This window comes from Polypterus senegalus, chromosome 7, assembly GCF_016835505.1.
Source record: "Polypterus senegalus isolate Bchr_013 chromosome 7, ASM1683550v1, whole genome shotgun sequence".
Classification (NCBI taxonomy): domain Eukaryota; kingdom Metazoa; phylum Chordata; class Cladistia; order Polypteriformes; family Polypteridae; genus Polypterus; species Polypterus senegalus.
Window position 1 is genome coordinate 67,447,237 of NC_053160.1, and position 23,988 is coordinate 67,471,224.

Below are 23,988 nucleotides of genomic sequence, written 5' to 3' on the forward strand. Positions count from 1 at the left end.
GTATAAAACAAAAGTAAATAAAAGAAAAATATAATTTTGTGTTAGCACAATAAAAAGATATAAAAGGAATAAACAACTTCAGATTAGATTAGATAGACAGATAGAACTTTACTTGTCCCCAGGGGGAAATTTGGCCTTTTACATAAGCCTGATAGATAAATAAATAGACAGACACACACTATGGTCTGAACACATGCCAAAATGACTAACAAGGATGAGAATTATAGAGAAAGCACACTTCTCACCTGGCAGTTATACTCACAGTGAGGCATTATGCAGGCATAGTGCTATTGATATAAAGAAGCCCCAGTAGCATTTCTTAACACACATGAATAATTTGCTGGCTGAAAGTACTCAGTGTAAGTGTGTCAGAGAGAGGATGTTTAGCATTACCCATAATGACACTCAGTTTTGCTTTCATTTTTAATTTTCAGGTTATTGGGCAGGTATGTTGTAAATTGCCTTTGAGAAAAATTAATTGTGTCAGAAAATATGGGTGCAAAACAGCTGAAGCCTCTGTAATTTAGATTAACATTTTATACAATGAAAGTGAAAAAGTAAGTACCCCATGAAATGATTTTTTCTTTTTGAACACGTGAACATTTGACCTTAATTTAAACCATGGTTCCTTAACCACTGGGTCAGTCGCGGATCGCCTATATGATTGATAGCGCTGTACAATATGTTTCCCCATTTCTAAGTAACCTTGTTTTACAAAAGGGACCCCTACCCCCACTTTTCCAAACCCATTCACAAGTGAGTCGTCAATGAATTTAAAAGGGCAAAAGTGGGATGCAGGACCATAAATGTTGAAAAACAATGTCCTTCATGGCTCTGCAAATGGCAGTCTCGCTTTGGTGCTCTCTAATATTTTGTCGGTTTTAGTTTATTTATCCCGTTGTTTGGTGTTCAACTGTAATCAAGTATATCCGTGAAGAATTGTTGAATATTCTGCAATTCACTTTGTGTGATTTGATACCAGATTTTTCACAATTAAGAACTTTATTTTAGCTGGAGGAGCAGAAACAGATGCAGAAAAAGATAGCAGGGTTTTCGAACAGAGTTTCCAAGTTTATATCTGGTGAACCTCCACTCTCTAGGCAATAAAATGCATGAATTGTTACAACAAAACTCAAAATGACATTTTACTGTCTTCTGCTCTGTTTCACAAAAATCTGGTTAAATAAATCCATCCCGGACTTGGCATTACACCGGCCTGGCTTTCAACTTTATAGAGTGGACCAGAATCTGCTTTTATAGCAATGAAGGTGTATTGATGTCACGGTATTAAGTAAAATATACAGTCCTGACTTAGAAACGCCTTTTGTTAACTGTAGGCCTTTTTATTCACTTTGAAAGTTTTCCTCATTTATACTGGTTAGTGTGTACATTCCACCTCACGCCAGCATGAGTGTGGTGCGGCAAAAACTGGCTGATCAGATAACGATCATAGAGCAAAATTATCCAAACTCCTTTCTGATTATTCTAGGGGATTTTAATAAGGCAAATCTCGGCCAGGAACTCCCCAAATTTATAAATCACATAAAGTGCCCTACCAGAGAAATTAACACACTGGATCATTGTTATACAGTGTTAAAGCATGCCTATCACACTATCCCTTGTGCAGCTTTGGGTTTCTCTGATTAATTTTTGATTCATTTGCTTCCAGCTTATAGGAGTAAGTTTAAATCTGATAAACCTTTGATTAATACAGTGAGGAGTATTAGTGAAGCAAAGTTGAAGTTGCAAACCTGCTTTGAATTTACGGACTGGGGTGTCTTCACACATACTGCAGCTAACTTAGATGAACCAGCAGACAGAGTAACATCTTATGTTAGCTTTTGTGAAGAGTGTGTCTCCACCAGGACCTGGTTAAAATGTAACAATAGTAAGGTTTACTGCAAAACTCAAGCAGCTTCATTCAGCTAAGGAAGATGCCTATACAAGTGGGGACAGAACACCCTTTAGACAGGCAAGAAAAACACTGACAAAGGAAATCAGATTGGTTAAAAAAGGGTTACTCTGAAATGCTTAAAAATCTGTTTTTAGCCAATGACCCCACATCACTGTAGAAAGGACTAAAAAATATTACAAATTACAGGAAACCATCCCCCCACATTGCAGTAAATCACCAGCTGGCTGACGAATTGAATGCTTTTACTTCAGGTTAGATAAGCCCCAGAAAACAATGGACATTATCTCCAGACCTCTCAGTGTACAAACTTACACGACTCTCCCCCTCACACATTCTCCCAACATGCATTAACACTAGAATCCCTGAAGCCTACGAAAAAAACTTATAATCCTGGGCCACAACTCTCAAGCACATCCTCATCAGCGACTTTTGTTTTGCAAATGTGTCAATGAGCACAACCAGCAAGCAGCATGCTATCCCGTTCCCCACCGACGCAGCTTTAGTTGTAGACCAAGTTCTCCCAGCTCAAGTCTGTTTATCTGGGTGTGAAGTGCCTGGAGTTGTATAGGGCAAATAACATATCGTTATTTGGAATACATACATTTCGTGTGTGTTCCATGTCTACAAGGATCTGTGTTAATGTAGGATGACAGGAAATGCGAGGCAAGAAATGTTGAACACAGCTTAAACAGAAACTTTTTTCATGTTATAGTATTAATGACAATATTTTGACATGAAGTGTATATGTGAAGACTGAAGTCCAAATACCAAACAAACACTTTCACAAAAGACACAGATATAACAAAACAAGTGCGCTTTTTTTCAAGAATTTAACCAAAGTAAAAGAAATTGGGATAGGGTATGACACACACACCCACATATATATGTCTGCTTGGCTGGTTTAAAGGTAAGAACTGCTGTCGCCAAGTCAAGAAGTGGTGGGTTCGATTCCGGGTCTTTCATGCATTGAACTGTTTTGAGTACTGAGCGGCTATTACTATTATAAAATAAAAACATACATTTAATTTATTTGAGTTTGTGACAGCAAGTGTAAATTTATGGCACTTGTAAAAGTTAGAGTTTTGTTTCACTACTCACTTTTATTCTCTCAGTCACGATCACGATCTGACACTGTTAGTTTTTAAATAAAGATGTGCTATAACAAGAGGTGAACTCAGATGAGAATGAGGGTTCTACATCAGAGAAAGAACAGAAGCCCTCCCCGCAAGAAACGTCCACTCACACATAAGTCAAAAGGTGGCACCGTTTGGATGCAGCAAGATGTCGGATGTTATCCTGCCAGTGAATCTGCCACATGCATGTCCTTCAACGAAACACCAGGGCTTACAGAGCTTGCCAAGGTATCGTGAAAAGTCCTGTATGTGATTATGTTTTGTGATGGTCTTTATATAAAAACATTTATATGTTACTTATATAAAAGCCAGAACGAATGTTATTTACCTTGATTTATTTACTTAATTCCCTACAGTGTAAAGTCAGAAGTAGATTGCAGAGCTTCCTGTGTTTGATCGACATGGGCATGCTGACAAAGTACATGGGTACCGAGGTGACTTTAGCTGCAGGAGGAAGCTCCTGTCGCATTTTATGCAACATCGTTACAGTTCTGCCTTTGTCCAGAAATGGTTCCATAAGCTTTATGACTTTAATCTCAGAAATTCTTTCTCCAATGGGGTGACTGGGATCTTTTCCTGAATAAGGAGTGGCATTGTACATGTACTTTGTCAACATGCCCGTGTCAATCAAACACAGGCCATCATTGGGCTCATCAGAAATGGGGACAAGTCTGCATACAGATGGAAGGTTGAGCACTGGCCTTCTAGTATAGTCATTCTAGTATAGTCATAATAATCTGGAGCTAAATACTCACAAAACTGTGGAGATGACGGTGGATTTTAGAAGAGGTCCCACAATATTATCTCCCTCTCCATACCTAATACTGCTGTGAAAGTTGTGGAAACCTTCACATTTCTGGGACCTATAATCTCCCTGGACTTGAAATGGGAGACCACCACAAAAAGGGCACAACAGCGACTGTACTTCCTCAGAAGCTGCTGATTCAGTTTTACACAACAGTCATCAGCTTGTCCATAACAGTGTGGTTCGAATCAGTGACTAAACAAGACAAAAACATCAACATCTACATCAAACAGTCAGGTTTGCCAACAATATCATTAGTGCCAGTCTTCCCACTTTACAGGAACTGAATTATTGCAGAGTCATGAAATGTGCAAGAAAAAATCATTACCAAACCCTCACATCCAGACCACAACCTTTTTGGAATTCTTCCATCAGACAGGTGTTATAGATTAATATGCCAAAACAAACAGATATAAGAACAGTTCTTTCCCCACAGGCCATCAAGCTCACAAATGGTTAGTTTCATCCCCCCAGGCATCTGAAGGTCTTCCAACAATGTTCACATATTGTTATTACTATTTTTTTCTCCCAGTTTTTATTTCATACAATCAGGTCAGGACTCAGACTATGAATGCATTGAATATAATTACTCCCATCTACAGGCCGTCAAATAAACTAACCAAACGACGTGGCGCAGGGTAAAGGGACTTCGTCTCTGACACTGACGTCCGAAGTTCAATCCCTGCAAAGGGAGCAATGAGTGTCTACATCTGATGAGCCCAAATAAGAGCGAAACACGTGTCGCATACTCTTTCAATTATTCGGAACACACACACACATACATACATACATACATACATATAAACACTCTCTCTCTTAGTTTTTTTTTTTTTGTCCCCCTCAGGTGTGTGATTAACTGTTGTGTGTATGTCAATTGTGTAAATTATAATTGGAGAGTCACCAAAACCAGAGTCAAATTCCTTGTACACAAGCATATTTGGACGATTAATTGGACTGTGATATAAACAGTACCTGTAGATAAAGGTGATATAACAAACATCATGCCATATTTACATTTTACAATCCATTGTATAATTTAATCAAATACAAATGCTAATTTTGTGTGGAAAAAGTAAATACACTCTTATATTATTACCACTTATTACCAACAAATACAGTACCTAAAACTAAAATCAGTTGCACCAGATCAGGTGAAAATGATTAGAATATCGTTACAGATGATCTTGGAGGAACCTGTCGTATTTAAACCTTAGATATTTAGTTTGGTTTGTTCTTTGTTGTTGAAGTGTTAGTTATCACCATGCTTAAATCAAAAGAGCTTTCTGAGGCCATCAGAATGAAGATTACAGATGCCTCAGAGTCTGGGAAGGGATTTAAAATGATCTCCAAACAACTGGAAATCAATCATTCCACTGTCCAGAAGGTCATGTACAAGTGTCTGTACAGTCTCTTCAGCCCAAGAAAAGAACAAAAAATGCTGAAAGAAGTCTCTTAAGAACCTCAGAATTTTTTCATAGGTCCTACAGACAGCTTTTGCCAGTGTTGATGTCAAAGTGCATGAGTCAATCATTAGGATGAAGCTGTGCAAATTAGACATTCATTTTAGGAGAAAACCTTTGCTATCAAGAAAGAACATCAGGGCAAGACTAAAGTTTCCCCAAGATTGTCAAGGCAAAGATTAAGTTAATTGGCCACAGTTGAAAACCAAAGAGAGCACCTAACTAGAACCTGATTATCAACTGTAAAGAATGGTGGTGAAAATGTTATGGTTTGGGGTTGCTTTGCTGCATCAAGGCCTGCCAGCTATCAGAGCCAAGGATGTACTTTCCTTTACCACAGATGGAAATGAAATATCTACATACACAGTTTCCAAATGGTTAATTCCTTCCTTTCCTTATACATTTCCCTAGGTTTATGAAAATATTTTTACATTTTTGCCCAGCTCTGCTCCTCCAAAGCACTGCCCGTGTTCTTGAAAACCCCTTTGGCTGTAGGACTGGATTGTTTTTCTCTGGGTGATCTAATTTCCTCCTATTTCCTGAAAATATGCAAGTTGTATTGACTAGGAACTCTTAATTGGCTCAGGAATATCCAAAGATGTGTTTAGTTCTAGATGCACAAACTATAAATATTTTCAGACTTAATAAATTTCAAACCTAAGACTTTCTAACATGGTCGTACCAACCTGACATTGCAGACACGTGAAAAAGGTAACACTTTTTCTCTGACCCACACAACTGAATAAGAGCTACTTTCCCCTGTTTTCCTTTGCTGAAAGTGGGTGGCCACTCTATATCAAATCCCAGTGCAGATCCAGCTTCAAGGGAGCCTCTAGATAAAAATAATAATAAGGAAAAATTAATTTTAAAGTAAGATGCTTGCAGTATTATTGCATATTTTTACATTAAAAACTTAAATTCAACACTATATATGTTTTGTATATTGGCCTATCTCTTGCCAGCTACTTCATTTACAAAGGATAACTCATAACAGGAAATGGCTCTACAGTAAAAGAATGTCTAATTCTTTATTTTTTTCATGTCATCAGTTAATCTGTTTTTTACACTGAAATACATCTGACTGATTCAGACTTTATAAATAGGACAAAGCCTTCAAAATGTTTTCAATCATCCACATCATAGTAATTATCAGTTTAACAGCCATTGTCTGGGTTTAGCTATTGGTTCCCCAAATCTTTTTCCTCTATTCTCCTTGGCCCTAGACATCTTATGTGGTCAGACCTATTTTCATATCATGACACCACATTCAACTATATCCTCTTTGGCCTCCCTCTTAGCCTCATCCATCTCACCTCTTTATCCAATCATCCTTTGCTTTTGGATATACATATACTTTTAGCACCACATTCTAGTTGGTTTCTCCTCATCACATCCCCTGTCCCATCCATACCAAATCTCTCTCTTAACTCAGCATTCACCTTCCTCTCACTCCTGGACACACCACATATGTCTCATCTCTATTCTTTCTTCCACACATCTCTCAATCCTCAGAATCACTGCAGTGCCCATTTCTTCTTTCTCCTTTTAATATGTTCTCTAAGTAGTAAAAGTTACCCACTTTTCCAAACACAGAGATAAACCAAATGATTCATGCAAAATCTGATTTGAAGTAAAACCTCACAAAAGGAAGAAAGAAAGGAGTTTAGTCCCTGTCTTGAAGCTTTTTTCCTCATGTTAATTCTGCATGCATGTACCTATTATTTTGTATTTAAATAAAGTTCTCTAATGAAGAGAAAAAAAAATCATCATAGTCATTTCCTGTCATTGCAAACATTTTGTTGATAGTTGAGACATCTGTAGTTGTTCCAGTAGTATCATACAGTCATGAGCCCATTTATAGTTGACAAAGTTGAGGAGATTCGTACTTATGGGCAAAGGCCATAGGAAAATGATAAGATAACAATAAGAACTCAGCCCACATCATATTTCTAAATTCACTGAGGGCCCACTAGAAGCTATTGCAAACCACCCCCTTGGTGAAAGAAGAGTGATTGACAGTTCCTTTTGATGAAACAACTTCACTTAGAAACATATGCTGCTAATCACTTTTGTGACTCACTCACAAACTTAAAGAGAAAACCCACAATCCTCCAGCAGCCATTCACGTCTCAACACAGTGGCTAAGAAACACACACAAACAAATGATGTCAACCCACATAACAGAAATACACAGCCTTGCACATACCCAGCACGCAGAAGAAAATACTCCATACCAGAAGTTAAAGTATGCTTACCGGTGACCTACACCAGAAACACAGAGCCTCAACTGCAATTACCTATGCACTATGAAAACAAATTGCAGCCAAATGGCCAGTCCCAAATGGACCTGTAAGTCACCACATGATTATTCATGCTTTGCCAATTACAATGACAATCTGGGCAATTTTACTCTTAAAGATGGATCAGAAACAGAAAGGACATTTGGTGCTTTCTTGCGCATAGCATGGAACATGGATCTCCTTGGCCACATCATTTGTGAAAATCAAAAAACACTAAAAGGATGGCTTTTAGGAAATGCAACAGGCAGGTTTCAGTGTAGTGCATTATGCAGAAATGTACTGTGCATTTTGATGCGTCTAAATGGGGAAAATATGTCACATTAATAATAAAAAAAACACACTGCACTCATTCACATTGATGTGAATGACAGTCACAAATCATAATTGATTTTTCTTTTCTGCTGCAGATTACCTGCATCACACAGCTGTAGAAAATACACAGGTAAATGCAGAAGTGTAAACAAGACTTTAGGAAGCAATATTTCTTATGTTCCACTCCCAAAAAACACTTTTTAGTAATTTTTGTGATTGCAGTTTAACAATAATTTTGCAAAACTGTATATGTAACTAAAATCAGTGGTTTTGCTAACTACTTCAAAACAGCTCCACTGCTGATATCATTAGTTTACACTTGCCACCTGCAGACTACTCTTCACACCACAAACTTGATGCATCCACCTCAGTTTTACAGAAACTGTAAAATGTTAGCTGCTGTGCTAGCAAAAAGAAAGCCAGGTGCTCATTTTGGGCAAGAAGTTGTACTTGTGTAGACACTTTCCAAAATAGTGTCCAGTTGGTGTTCTTTTGTACCAGAAAGGCAGTTTAGTTGAGAGTCCTTAGCACTCTGGAGAAGGTTTTTGTCCAGGATATCCTTGTACTTGGCCGCATTCATCTTTCCCTCGATTGCAACCAGTCGTCCTGTCCCTGCAGCTGAAAAACACACCCACAACATGATGCTGCCACCGCCATGCTTCACTGTGGGGACTGTATTGGACAAGTGATGAGCAGTGCCTGGTTGTCTCCACACATACCGCTTAGAATTAAGGCCAAAAAGTCCCATCTTGGTCTCATCAGACCAGAGAATCTTATTTCTCACCATCTCAGAGTCCTTCAGGTGTCTTTTAGCAAACTCCATGCAGGCTGTCATGTGTCTTGCACTGAGGAGAGGCTTCCGATGCTAGCTAAATGTATTCTGTGTGGAAATTGCTGCTTGCCATTGCTGTCAGTTCAGAAGGAAGCTCCAAAAGCACATAGTGATTAACAGCTGGGTCAGTTTTAAGATGGCGTTTACAACAGTCTACTTTAATGTTGAAATAAACTATGAGATTAAAGTGGAAATTTCCACTTTAATCACAAAATAGACCTTTTCACTGTGTCCCTAAATTTTTTTTCTCTGTGGATCAAATATACTGCCGTACATTCTGATGCTGGTGTGAAAGTGCAAAAAAAAAAAAAGACAGCACAAAAGAAGACTTTTAAAATGTATTGTGTCATTACATTGGGGAATATGTGACAATTGAATATAAAAGCACCACAAATGCATTTGTACAGTACATCCGCAAAGTATTCACAGTGCATCACTTTTTCCACATTTTGTTATGTTACAGCCTTATTCCAAAATGGATTAAATTCATTTTTTCCTCAAAATTCTACACACAACACCCCATAATAACAATGTGAAAAAAGTTTACTTGAAGTTTTTGCAAATTTATTAAAAATAAAAAAACTGAGAAATCACATGTGCATAAGTATTCACAGCCTTTGCCATGAAGCTCAAAATTGAGCTCAGGTGCATCCTGTTTCTCATGATCATCCTTCAGATGTATCTGCAGCTTAATAGGAGTCCACCTGTGGTAAATTCAGTTGATTGGACATTGTTTGGAAAGGCACACACCTGTGAAGGTCCCAATGAGCACAGTGGCCTCCATCATCTGTAAGTGGAAGAAGTTTAAAACCACCAGGACTCTTCCTAGAGCTGGCCGGCCATCGAAACTGAGCAATCGGGGGAGAAGGGCCTTAGTCAGGGAGGTGACCAAGAACCCAATGATCACTCTGTCAGAGCTCCAGAAGTCCTCTGTGGAGTGAGGAGAACCTTCCAGAAGGACAACCATCTCTGCAGCAATCCACCAATTAGGCCAGTATGGTAGAGTGGCCAGACGGAAGCCACTCCTTAATAAAAAGGCAAATGGCAGCCTGCCTGGAGGTTGCCAAAGGCACCTGAAGGACTCTCAGACCATGAGAAACAAAATTCTCTGGTCTGACGAGACAAAAATTGAACTCTTTGTGTGAATGCCAGGCATCACGTTTGGAGGAACCAGGCACAGCTCATCACCAGGACAATACCATCCCTACAGTGAAGCATGGTGGTGGCAGCATCATGCTGTGGGGATGTTTTTCAGCGGCAGGAACTGAGAGACTAGTCAGGATAAAGGGAAAGATGACTGCAGCAATGTACAGAGACATCCTGGATGAAAACCTGCTCCTGAGCGCTCTTGACCTCAGACTGGGGTGACGGTTCATCTTTCAGCAGGACAACGACCCTAAGCACACAGCCAAGATATCAAAGGAGTGGCTTCAGGACAACTCTGTGAATGTCCTTGAGTGGCCCAGCCAGAGCCCAGACTTGAATCTGATTGAACATCTCTGGAGAGATCTTAAAATGGCTGTGCACCGGTGCTTCCCATCCAACCTGATGGAGCTTGAGAGGTGCTGCAAAGAGGAATGGGCGAAACTGGCCAAGGATAGGTGTGCCAAGCTTGTGGCATCATATTCAAAAAGACTTGAGGTTGTAATTGCTGCCAAAGGTGCATCTACAAAGTATTGAGCAAAGGCTGTGAATACTTATGTACATGTGATTTCTCAGTATTTTTAATTTTTAATAAATTTGCAAAACCTTCAAGTAAACTTATTTCACGTTGTCATTATGGGGTGTTGTGTGTAGAATTCTGAGGAAAAAAATGAATTTAATCCATTTTGAAATAAGGCTGTAACTTAACAAAATGTGGAAAAAGTGATGCACTGTGAATACTTTCCGGGTGCACTGTATGTCAGCATTTTGCTTTACCACATCGAACCACTCATTAAACATTGAAGCACACACATTAATCCTGTAGGATCTGCAAAGCGGCTTGCTGTCACATGTGGATAGTAAACAAAGACTCTGACATCACATTCCGACTTGATCACACTGTGCCCAAAGACTTTTTGCTGGTACTGAAACTTGCGCACAAGTCACATTAATTTCTGAGGAAAAACTCAAAGGACACATCAAATGAACGCTGGGAACACATGGCAGGCAAGATGCATACATGCTTTGAGAGTGAAGTATAAACCAGCCCTTACAGTACAAAGTTGGACTTTGTGTAAATTAGGGTTAAAAAAGATAAGCATGTGGAAAGGAAGTAAACAAAATCTTAGTTTAAATGTTTGAAACTAAACATTGCACTCAAACAGACAGGACCACTTTTATTCTGACAGATATATATGTATTTTGACTCTCCCAGATTTAGCAGTTCTTTACTACATGCCTCAGAAATAGAAGTGTCCACAGTAAGTACACTGTTGCTAGAAAACAGGCTTCAAGACAATGGTGTGCATGACACTTAAGTATTTAAAAAGGCAGTGATTGCGGGGATGCTTGTACCAGTGAAAATACACTTGGCAGTTGATATCTGCTTGTTTACAAGGGCAGGGGGCAAAGTGGTCATGTACATCTTCTCAAAAGACCATGCACATGTAACATTGACTCTCATAAGCCATATGGTTGTTTTTTTTTTTTCTTTCATACTAGCACCATATGTCAGATTTCGTGTGTATATTTAAATATTCAAAGAAAAAAGACTTTTTCATTTATTTGGGATTAAACAATGAGCCACTATGACTTGTCATAAACAAAGTGTGCTACTCACCCTTTATTTTTCTATAGGAACAACTGTATATTTCACACTATGCTTAAGTTTATTTTTATAAATAAATTACGTCTCAAACAAAATGACTGAACACTAGTCACAGGCAATATTTAGTATGTTTAGTAGAATTTTTACTGAAAGTCACACAGTCAAAATACAACTTCAGAGTTCAGACAGCAAGAAAACAAAAACCTATAAGAAATTAACCTTCCAGACTTCATGCAAAATCATGCAAATTGTTTTAATTATGCAGGAGACATGTATCAATAAGCAGAAGTTCTTTGAAATTAATTACTGTATTAACATTAGTCAGCAATAAAATAAAAAAGTAAAAGACTGCAGAGTTGGTACACATCACAGAGATTTTTAATTATTGTGATGTGTTATTATCATATTGATTTAAGCATGTCAAATAATATATTTACTTTGTAACAACTTCTTTAAATGACAAGGTTATTTGGTTATTATATTACCTTAAGAGTAAATGAGAGAATAGTTGTATCTTATTATGAAAGACTGTTCATTTTTTTGTTGTAAGAGTTGAAAATGACAGAAATACAGTCAAGAACCATTATTTAAAATAATTTGGTATGAGAGTGTTACTGGGCTTAACTGAATAATTATGAAATCAAACAGTACAATAGCCTTTTATTCCAAAGGGCAATATCAGACAGCTAAAAACTAGGCTACCAGGAAGAAAAACTCACTCAATGAAGTTTGACATCTTTCTTTTTTTCTTATTTTTCATAGCTTATCAAAAGCACTGCACACTTTGTTCAAGATACAAATTCTGTATATGCCTGTGTTTAAAGTTCTAAATCAAAATAACATTATATCCATTGAATACTAATACTAACACTAAGGTCTGTATGTTATAAAACTCGTGAGAACATTCAGAATAAACAGCCGTACTTTAATTATTATGTCTCTAATATTACAATTTAGAAAAAAAAAATAGATGGTTATCCAAAATGTTCCCTTTACAGAGAAAACAATTCAATTTGTCTCAATAGCATATTTTATACTTTTTTTTGGGCAACTCTTGCATCTGGTCTGGATGTTAATTCAGGGCATGTTTTAAAAAAACTAGCTAACAATTACCTCAGGTCTTCAGTTATTTCTTTTAGTATTTCATTGAGAGAATATGTGAACCTCACCTACTTCAAAAGGTCAACAATTATTCCAGTCCCTAAGAAAAAATATGTGGACTGTCTGAATGACTACAGGCTGATACCACTCACTTCAATCATGATTAAATGCTTTGAGAAAACTTGTGCTGTGACACATTAAAGGGAATATTCCAGACAATAATAATCAGCTCCCAGTTTGCATACTGTCAAAACCAGTCAACAGGGAATGTCCTATCTCCATACTCCATACCATAGTGCCACATCTGGGTAATAAAAATTGTTATGCCAGACTCCCGTTATTAGACTACAGCTCAGCATTTAACACTGTTGTGCCACCAAAGCTGACCACCAACCCCTTTAATTCTGGGTCTCGGCAACAACCTCTAAAATTGGATCCAAATAGAGTTTATAATTTTTAAATCTGTTCTCACTAGCTCTTGTAGGATCATCCTCACTGACTGCATCTGGTAGGGAACTTGCTTGGCTCAAGATTGTAAAGCACTGAAAATGTGGACTTGTACTCAGTACATATACTACAACACTTACTGCCTTAGAAAGGCAAACAGTGTAACTAAAAACTTGGCTGCCATTTATAGCTGCTTTCCTCATTCATTCTTTCTGACTATGTATATTATGTACACATGACAATAATTTCTGAACCTGAAACTGAAAATAAGCTGTACATATTTAGGTAATTGCTGGTACATACCATGTGTCTGCAGTTCATAATGAGCACAATGAAAGATTCATCTTCTGACCAGGGCTATTGCAATGCCAAAATTGTCAAACCAGTATAAATGCAATTGGCACTAGCTAACTAGTAAGTACTGTCTACATTACAGTATAAAGAAAGTTAGTCATAATGTCATCATAATGTCACCATAATATGTCATATAAGCACCATACAGCACCTATGGTAAGCACACATTTTCACAGGCAATCTTTTAATAATGTTAAATTCAGATGACTAAAGTGATATTATTATAGGTATACGGCTGAAGTATATAACCTTTTGTTGTTGTACAGTCATAATCACTTGCATTGCATGATCCCTTTAAAATGACTACTTAAAGTAAAAAGTGAAACAATGCTAACAGAAAATTAAGCAATGTTATAACATAATGCCACTTTGGTTTTGTAATTTCTGTCCTCAAAAAGCTTGATACTGAATTGCTCCTGAATAATTTAGAAATGAAAAAAAGACATTTAAAAACTATAATCAAGTAAAATAACTGTATGAATTTTACATTCAGGCATATAACTGTACCTTATGTCCTCAGATAAGAAAGAACAGTCATTATTTTCATTACTGTAAATGACTGAGCCTGGAAATTCCAAATAAGGAAGACTATCTTCAAGAACACTTTTCTTAAGGTAGTTTGAAGCACCCTGTAATAGACAAAGATCAACAGAAATAATCAGGAATCAGTATTTGTAAAAATATTCAGATTTAATTTAGAGCAGTGGTTCTCAACCTGTGGCATACAATCAGTGGCACAGAAAGAATTACCGGGTAAAATGTGAAGGAACACAAAAAAAAAAGTTGGAAGCAGTAAACACACACAAAGACTAAAAAGAGAGAAATGGACAAAGACCAGTAGAGGGCTTGGAGGAGAGACAGAGACAGAAAGAGAAACCAGTCCTGTGCAAAGCAGTCAGAAATGGGGTAACTAATGTAACACTTGGAAAGATGTGACTATTGTAGTAGGAAATAATAGATTTGTGACCTGATGTAGGATTATACATGGATGCCAAAGCCAAAATATACATCGAAATTGATATCAGAAGAGCAATGTGCCAAATTACTGAACAGCAAATCTAATACATTTTGATTTGTATAGAAAAATAATATAAAAATGTCACTTGTTTTCTTGTACTCTTAAATCTGATTTTAAAAAACTAGTATTTGTTGTTAAAATGTATATGACTCTGGACCAAAAATAAATAAATAAATAAAACACTATGTTGTTCCTGTCTATATTACATTAGATTACCCACATATGTTTTTGCTAAATGAAATCTTTTACTAGCAATTATCGTTGTTTCAACCGACAACTACCTCTTTTAGTATTCATTAGGGCTTACTGAAAACACTGCAGTATTATTTGTTGTTAAGGGAGCAATTATGCCAGCTCGGTGGCACAGGATTTGTTCCTGCCTTGTGCTCTATGCTTGCCAGGATTAGCTCCAGCTTTCCCTCGGCCCAGCCTTAAATAAGTGGGTAGGCTAGTCTCCAGCTTCCCTGCAATCCTAGAGAAGTGGGTTTGAATAATGAATGGATGGCAGATGGAAGTGATTAAATACACATGTCTGACCAGACAGAGCAAAATAAAACACAGGAGAAGCCAGGAAACTCACATAAGTGTCTGTTTCCTCTACTTTTCCAGATACATTATCATGGAAGAAGATCCATAAAATCTACTTTGCTCCAAATAGTTCTCCATTCCTGCCAATCTTCCTTCCTCTAACCTTTAAAAGGACTCCGAAAACCTCAAGAGTCTATCTTTACTGATCACAACAACTAGCAAGAAACTTGTTAATAATGCAATTTACTCACTGTTAAGAGATATCTTAGTCTGAGATTGACACAGGTGTTATCTTAAAACACCAGCATCACTTCAACATTAAACTGGATTTGTCTCAGACTTCCAACTCTTCCTTGCTTTTCTGTACTTCTTTTAAAACTGTTTACATTACATCTTTCTAACTTTTAGTTCATCTTTGCCATTTACCTTACCCAAAGCATTTAAAAATACCAATTTCAAACTCATTATTTAATTAAAGCCAATGGCAGGTAATTAAACTTTTTAATTCATCTTGGTCAACTTTTTTTGCTTCTCATTACTAACCCAGGTTACCCTTTTATTCCATGACACTGAAAATGTACTGCAGACTAACACATGTATTTCTACAGCACTCCAAGTCTACATTCATACTGCAGTTAAAAGTGACTAATTTTTCAGTTTTTGGCACATATTCAGTTTTTTTAACTTTTCATATATATTTTTGCAAGCAATCCAATTTGACATGAATGTGTAACGATATTCATCCTGAATGGACTCTGCATGCTTAAAATTAATAAATGCAAATTTATCAGAAAGATTACATTTATTAAAGTACCAGAATTTCTATCAGCATGCTGACTACTGCACTGCTTAAAATGGGTTTCAGTGCAGCACATCTTTGAATTAGTCAGGTCATGATGGCAAGGCTGCTTTGAGTACAATTATCACTACCAAATCTGTATATAAAAAGCTAACATAAGAGAGGAGGCAGTACGTGCAGACACGAGGTGTAAATGTTTTGGATACAAAACAGTGATTTGACGGGTTCCCAATGATAAGGAGAATGCTGAACTACCTATGACAACACCTGCCCACAAGACTCTCTCAAAATAATTATGTGATTGAGACACCCAATTTCCAATTAATAATGCATAGCCAAATGGGCTGTATTGTCTGACAACAGTCATCCCAAATTCTTATTAGGTCAGTCACATTAATTACTTACCACTGACATCCTGCATTGGTTCTATAATCAACACAAAGATATGACAAAGATCACATAAACAGTGAAGTAAAACTGAATATTTCCAGACTATTCTTATTCAAGCATTCAAACACAGCTTACATATGCCTATATCAGATTTGGTACAATCTAACCTGAAAAATTCTTATTCAGCGCGTTTTTTTTACAGTTCACACTTCTCTAAAAAGATCATATCTCTTGTAGGTCACATATGAATGAAAAAAAATGGAATTGTGCGGAAATGTGAATATTGCCCGAGAGATAATGCTATTAAGAACTCTCCATTGGGTCTTTAGCGTGTACACAGATTATTTTATTACTTTAATTTACTATTGTTTGGATTTGCAAAACCACACAAGAATGACTCATTGTTTACTTAAATGGTAAAGACACCAGTTGACAGAATATACATTGCAAAGGGGACTATAGCAAGCTTGAGTACTGTCATTGTAAGTACAGAAACAGGCAGAATGAGTAAAAATTAGTGGACTTTCAAATATATGGTGGAATAAATTATGTTTAAAAAGCAATGACAAGCAACAGAGCTGCTGCCATTTGCAAACAACCAGACTACTTATAAAATAAAGCAAACAAATAGCAAAAATACTAGCAACTGGTTCAAAAGCAACTTTACAGAGCCACTGACTGTTGAGTATATATTTAAAATAAGCATTCAGGACTGGTATATACAACACTTATATTTACACTTAGGTATACTGAAATCAAATTAAAACATTAAACTGTTTTTGACGTAGACAGGCCATTCAGCCTAGCAAACTTTGTCAATCCAATCCACTTAATTACAATAAAATAACATTGTCTAGTTTAGACGGCCCCTTACATCTTATTAGTTTAGAAGGTCCCTAACATCATACTATCTACCACACTACTGGGTAATCTATTCCATTTGTCTTTATTTCTCTGTGTAAAAAAAATTCCTTACTCTTTGTGCGAAATTTACCCTAAAAAAGTTTCCATCTGTGTCCCTGTGTTCTTTCTGAACTCATTTTAAAGTAACAGCCTAATCCACTGTGCTAATTCCTTTCATAATTTTAAGCACTTCAATCTCGTGACCCCTTAATCTCCTTTTGCTTAAACGGAAATGGTTCAGTTTCCTCATAACTCATTCCCTGCAGTCCTGGAATAAGCCTAGTTGCTCTTCTCTGGACTTTTTCTAGCACTGCTATGTCTTTTTTGTAGCCTGCAGACAAAAACTTCACACAGTACTCTAGGTGCAGCTTCACTAGTGCATTATTAAGCATAGCTTCCTTTGACATGTACCCTACACATTATGCTATATAACCTATTTTGGTCTTCTTAATGGCTATTTCGAACACTGTCTGAAGTTCATAGTGAACAGTCCACTGTGACGCCTAAATCCTTTCTCATAAGCAGTACTTTCAATATTCAGACCTCCCATTGTGTATTCATACATAACATTTTTACTTCGTATGCGTAATACTTTACATTTACTTACATTAAATTTCACCTTCCACAAATATGCCCAAGCTTGTATGCTACCCAAGTCCCTCTGTGATGATTCCAGATAGACACATAGATTCCACATTACCTGCCAATATACCTATCTTGGTATCATCCGCAAACTTAACCAGCCTGTTGTTTATATTACTATCCATATACATTCCACAGATTACATATACTGTACTGTACTGTATATTTAAAATAGCAGTGGCTATAGCACTGAAGGATACGATTCTTATCATCAACCAATTTTGATTAGGTTCCTCACACCATAATAAATCTCTCTTTCCTGTTTTTTAGCCAATTCTGCACCCATCTACACCTGATCCCCCACCTCTTTAAATATGATGCCCAACCACTCATGTGGCAACTTATCAAATCCTTTCTGAATGTCAAGATAAATAATATTATATGTAACAATCTGATCACATTATTTTGTTGTTTCCTCATAGAATTCCAGCATGCTAGTAAAACATGACCTCCCAGGTCAGAACCCATGCTAACTGTTCACTACTACGCCTGTTCTTGCCATGTGCTGCTCCATCTTTTCCTTGTTGTTGGAACAGACTCTGGACCCCCTACTAAAAAATAAACCCGAAACTGGATTAAGGGCGATTTTAAATGAAAAGATGGGTTGATTTTAATTCACTATCATTTAATATCTGAGCAAGTGGTCAGGTAAGAATTGTAGCATTTGCGTAATTGTAAAACTATATGTTAAAACCTAAAGAATTACCTTACACTTTAAGATAAACGGCACATAAAAATTAACCACACTATGTGCCAGCCTTAACAAATAACAGGGCATGGGGGGAGGAAACACAATTTCTAACATTTTTGTGTAATCTCAAATGTTGATCAGATCACCTTTTTGGCAAATTCACACACGCATATATGTAAATTCGCACCGCTCTATTACTTAAAGCAGAACACCTGCAAATCAAAACACACAAAAGTCTCCTACATCCTGTCCCAACGACTGGATATAAAAATTAAGAAAGCCATGACAAAAATGATTAGTTAATTAGTAAATAAACGTTCCATATACATTAACAAGACCAATGGCTTTTCATTACCTGATTTTTTTCGAAGCTCACATTTTCCGGTACCTTGAACATCCATTTTGGCAACTCTCTATCCATTATTTTCTGATCATTTAAAAAGGTATTCTATTCACGGCTTTGCCAAAGAGCAGATTTATGAAGGTAGCAAATCTGAAGTTGAACTGTCAGCATTCCTGTTAGAACAAAGATTCTTAATTTCAAACAAAATGTAAACAGAAATGGCAATCTGGATTAAAAAAAAACACTACTGACGTAATATAAATTATCATCATTAAACGTGGACCACAGCAGAAAATAACAGTGAAGAGCGGATGCTAGTAAACCATATTCACTCTAACACTGCACATGTCAATTGACGTCATGGGTGCAGCAGAAGACCTATGTAAACTCGTTAGACACTTAGACACATTGAGCACTTATTACCCAGTCCAAACGCTCACCTAAAAAGCAGCGCGTTTCCCACTGCTCTGCTCACAAAATACTGGCGCGTAATAGAACAAGACTGAGTCTGTATTCCAGCCCCTTCAAAACTGTGTCACATCTTAAATCGCACGGAGAGAAACAAAACTATGCCTCTCGAGTAAAAGTTTATTTATGGATTGTGCAGACTTGATGATCTCCAACCCTGTAATTCCCCAAAGACATGATGAAGAACACGGTTTTCAGAACCTACTTCGTCTATCTTTTCACACTGCATTTTAATTGTAAGCGCCTGTCATAAAAGAGCAGTTTAACTGAGCTCGTAACTACATTCACGTCCACTTATATCAAAACTAAATGATCGACAGTTCTAAAAAGTAAAATATGCACAAAACATGCACCTAAAATTTTAAAGTGTAACAATTAAGGTGCTAAAAAAAACTTTGAAGCTGTTGTGTAAAGCGGAACCATTATGTATTAACTTGTGAGGCAACAGGAGCAGGATACGCTTACAACGGAATGACCAGTGAAAGAGTAATTTTCTTTTGTTACTGCGCGAGTGAGTGTGTATTATATATAGAAAATGTATATATAGCAATATTATAGAGCTGTTCAAAGTTAGAGTGTGTATTATATATAGAAAATGTATATATAGCTATATTATAGAGCTGTTCAAAATTAAAGTTCCATTGTTGTGTCCACGAGTTTTTACAGCATATTTACAAAGCCTGAGTTGTTTTTATTAGTAGATCTGGTCCGTTTCACCCAATGGTGTTAAACTCCGAATGCATCTCTCTTGATCCCTGCAGTGCTGATATTTGTTAAAATGTAGAAATACAGTAAGGACTGTATTCAAAGTTCCTTACACTGGATCGTTTTTGTTTTCTTACTGGTATTTAAAAGAACATTCTATCAAAACACAATTTACATAAAGTCTGAATTAGCGTAAGATGCTCTAATTTAAGGTGTTCATAACCCATGTAAACATTTACCGCATGCGGTGAAAGTTCATAATAAACAAAAATAGTTGCGTCCAATTTTGAAATGTTAAAACATGTGCTTCAATTGAAATGTTTAAATGTTAAATACTGTATTCTTGATTGTAATAGAAACTTGTCATTTGTCGACCTCTGGTAAATATCCATAGAGGGCTAGAACCCTAATAAAGGATCATAAATTAAAAATAACATATTTATAATCATTGACCTTGAAATAGTCTAAAACAACACCTTTGTTTGAAATTTTCCATTTTCATCCTTCTGGAGGTAGCTGTTAGAAGGCTAACACAATCGGTAAAGAAGTCTTAAATAACTATACATCAAAATAATTTGAATGGTAAATCATATGTGCGAGTTTTCTCATACCTGTGACGGTGAGTCAGGAGGTGGCAGGCAAAAAAAAAACGTGTTTTCCAAGCGTTTATTCTTACTTACTGTACAATCTATCAGCAACCAGAGATGTCCATATTATATAAGATTAACATTTTGTCCCCTTTGTCTTATTGTTTTCCAACTTGCAGTATTTAATAAATCTACATACCTCTGTAGTGCAATTTTAAAAGTACAACAATGGAAGACTGTTAGCCCTTTTAGCTTTGTATATATGAAATCTCCCAATCAACAATACCAAATTAATAATGTATATTATTTTATTCCTCACATAACATAACACACATTGAACCTCTTGAAAGATAACATTAATCTTAAGAGTTCCAAACATGCAACTCAGAATTTCACCCAAAAACATATGATATAAATAAAGTTAGCAAATAAAAGTAAAATACTTTTTTCATTAGCACCAAATGCACAAAGTTATTCTTAATCATCGTTAAATTTGGCCACGGTTAGTTTGACAGATTAAGTACAATTCTATAAGTGACTTCTATAACCATATATGTCAGACAATAGCAATTTGGGGTTGTCCATACAGTTTTCCAGTCAATATTAACAAATTTAGCATTCCAAAAGGAGATACATGAAGGCGATACATAAGGGTTGCACAGTATCTTTATATGAATATTATTACATTTTCTGTCTAACAGTGTTTCCTATATATAAATCACTCATAGAAGATAATGGGTTTACAATAGCAAAATCTACATTTCTGTTAATTAAAGCAAATTACCATGTCAGTAATAATAGTAACAACGAAGGCAAATTTAGCTCAACAGGGCTGGGACAAGGGTGAGGCAAACGAGGCACTTGCCTCAGGTGAACAATGGGAAAGGGCGCCAAATTGATGAAAAGTTAAAATGAATACATTGCAAAAGAAAAAAAGAAAAAAAATGTATATTGAAACATTCGTCAAAAACCTTAAACAAACTGACGATTTGCATCAGACGCTCTCGCTCACTTCCTCCTATGATATAAGGAGTAATAGATATTTTAATATAACAACTTAGATGGAGATATAAAAAACTATATGGGATTTCGTCTGATTTTGAATTTTTAACAAGTGAAAAATTAAAGTCGATGTATACAGAAAATTAAAAAAAGCAGCTTGTGAATTATTCCTTAAATAGCCAAATAATATAAATTCTGTAGAATTCTTATCATAAATAATCAGTTTCAAAAATCAGGCAATGACGTTAATTCCAGACCTTAAAGCGGCTACAATTTTTGATTTTTTAAAACCAATTCATGAATATAGTTTAGTTCAGTCCTATCCAAATTTAGAAGTTGCTTTGAGAATATTCCTAACACTACCTATTACTATAGCTTCTGGTGAAGGAAACTTTAGTAAACTAAAAATTGCTCAGGAAAAATGGTCAAATATGGCAATTTTATCAATCGAACAGGAATTGACAAAACAAATTAATTAAAATAATTGATGAATTTGCTTCATTAAAAGCAGGACAAATAAAACTTTAAAAAAAGATTTTATATTGGGCATTTATTTAATTATGTATTCATCCATCCATCCATTATCCAACCTGTTATATCCTAACTGCAGGATCACAGGGGTCTGCTGGAGCCAATCCCAGCCAACACAGGGCACAAGGCAGGAAACAAACCCCAGGCAGGGCGCCAGCCCACCGCAAATTATGTATTCATTGTAATTATATTAAATTTTGTTTTGTCTAAAGTATTATTGATATTATTTTGTCTCTATTATTAAATTAAATTACTGAAAAATGTGTAATATTCTAATTCATCACATGTGTAATACTTATTTTGTTTTTCTTTTGTTAAGGTTGGTTGATTTTATTTTTAATATGTGCAATTTTATTTTTCTATTACTATTGTACTATATGCATTCTGTGATTTTTTATTTAATATTTAATACATTAATTTTTTTCTCAAAATCATTTATTAATTTTTATTTAATACTTATAAAAAACTATATACATAGGGGGCACAAATGTATTCTCCTGCCTCAGGTGAAAATACCTCTAGGCCTGGCTCTGCAATTCAACATGGGAGACAGGAATTTGAAATGCATCTAAAATTTCTGTGTAAGACAACAACATGACCTCCATATTTAAAATTTGTGCTACTAACAATATGCCATTATTAAACCATTAGTGCAAAAATAAGTGTTTGTTCTTAAACTTAATATCTTTGTTGTTCCAAATATAATACATATGAGAGCAAAAGTTATGTTTATAAATTGACTTACGTTTCAAGTCGTAAAGACCTTTAAGAGACTTGTCCTGGACTATATGAGTCCAACTGTGGTAGTCCACCTGGACCTCCAGCAGTTTGCCTATTGGAGAAAAACTGGTGTGGAAGATGCAGTTATCTTTCTGCTCCACAAGGCTTATTCCCATCTGGACAAAACTGACAGCACTGTGAGGACTGTTTTTTTTATTTCTTCAGCTCCTTCAATATTATCAAGCCATCCCTGTTAAGGAGTAAACTTAGAGATAAGCAGATGGAAGAGCCTATGGTGTCCTGGACAATGGACTATATGTCGAGCAGGTTGCAGTTTTTGAAACTCCAGGACTGTGTTTCTGATGCGGATGTGAGCATCACTGGAGCACCAGACAGACTGGACAGGAACAGTCCTGTCTCCTTTTCTCTTCACTCTGTACACCTCTGACTATAAATACCAGGCCATGTCACTTGCATAAATTCTCAGGTGATTCTGCACTTATGGAGTGTATACTGTCACAAAGATGAGACATACTCAGATGAAGGTTTGGGGCAGCCACCCGTATATTCTGGTATCCTGGCTGCAAAAGTCGTTATTTCTTACAGTAAACAGCACTGATGTGCATACCATTGAGTCCAAAACAAGACTGAGGGAAAAGGGAGAAAGGGCAGGCTTTTAAAGGGGAAGGCAGGAAGTAAGGTCATAAGGATCGGGCACGTGTTCATCAACCATTGGATCAAGCCCGGACGTGACATCAGAGGGGCTGGAGTTGGTAAGGTCTACTTCCATTGGCTCGGTACCGGAAGTGACATCAAAAGAGCCAGGTGGAATCTCCCGGGAATGGTCTACAGGAAAGGGAGAAAAAGAGTCAGTGCACTCTGCCACATCCCGGCTTGCCTCAGAACTGCCTTCACTCAAGCCCTTTAGCTGCCTCCCATGCACACGTGTGTGACAATAGATAAGTGGAACAAGTATAGGAGTCAGGTGGAGAACTTTGCTTCTTGGTGTGGAGGGAACTGTCTACAACTTAACATCAGCAAAATAAAGGAACAGGTTTTTGACTTTTGACACACCAAAAAGCCTCTGTCTAGTCATTTTTCAAGGTATGGATGTAGAGGTGGTCCACTCCTACAAATACTTGGGAGTCCACATCAATGACAGACTGGACTGGAATTATATAAGTTAAGAACAGGGCAGACTCCTAGACAACAGCTTTATTTTAATATACATCATGACATCTTTCATATCT

The 23,988-nt window shown here is 36.6% G+C and overlaps 1 protein-coding gene across 1 annotated transcript in view; it reads right to left on the reverse strand.

The window, feature by feature from the left end:
• Nucleotides 1-19,242, reverse strand: part of wrn (WRN RecQ like helicase) — a 188,558-nt gene extending 169,316 nt beyond the window's left edge. The window contains 4 exon segments of the mRNA XM_039758781.1: nucleotides 6,000-6,145; nucleotides 13,919-14,040; nucleotides 18,738-18,898; nucleotides 19,166-19,242. Coding sequence (XP_039614715.1) covers nucleotides 6,000-6,145; nucleotides 13,919-14,040; nucleotides 18,738-18,803 — 334 coding nt within the window. The 5' untranslated portion in view covers nucleotides 18,804-18,898; nucleotides 19,166-19,242.
• Nucleotides 19,243-23,988: the final 4,746 nt, after the last annotated feature.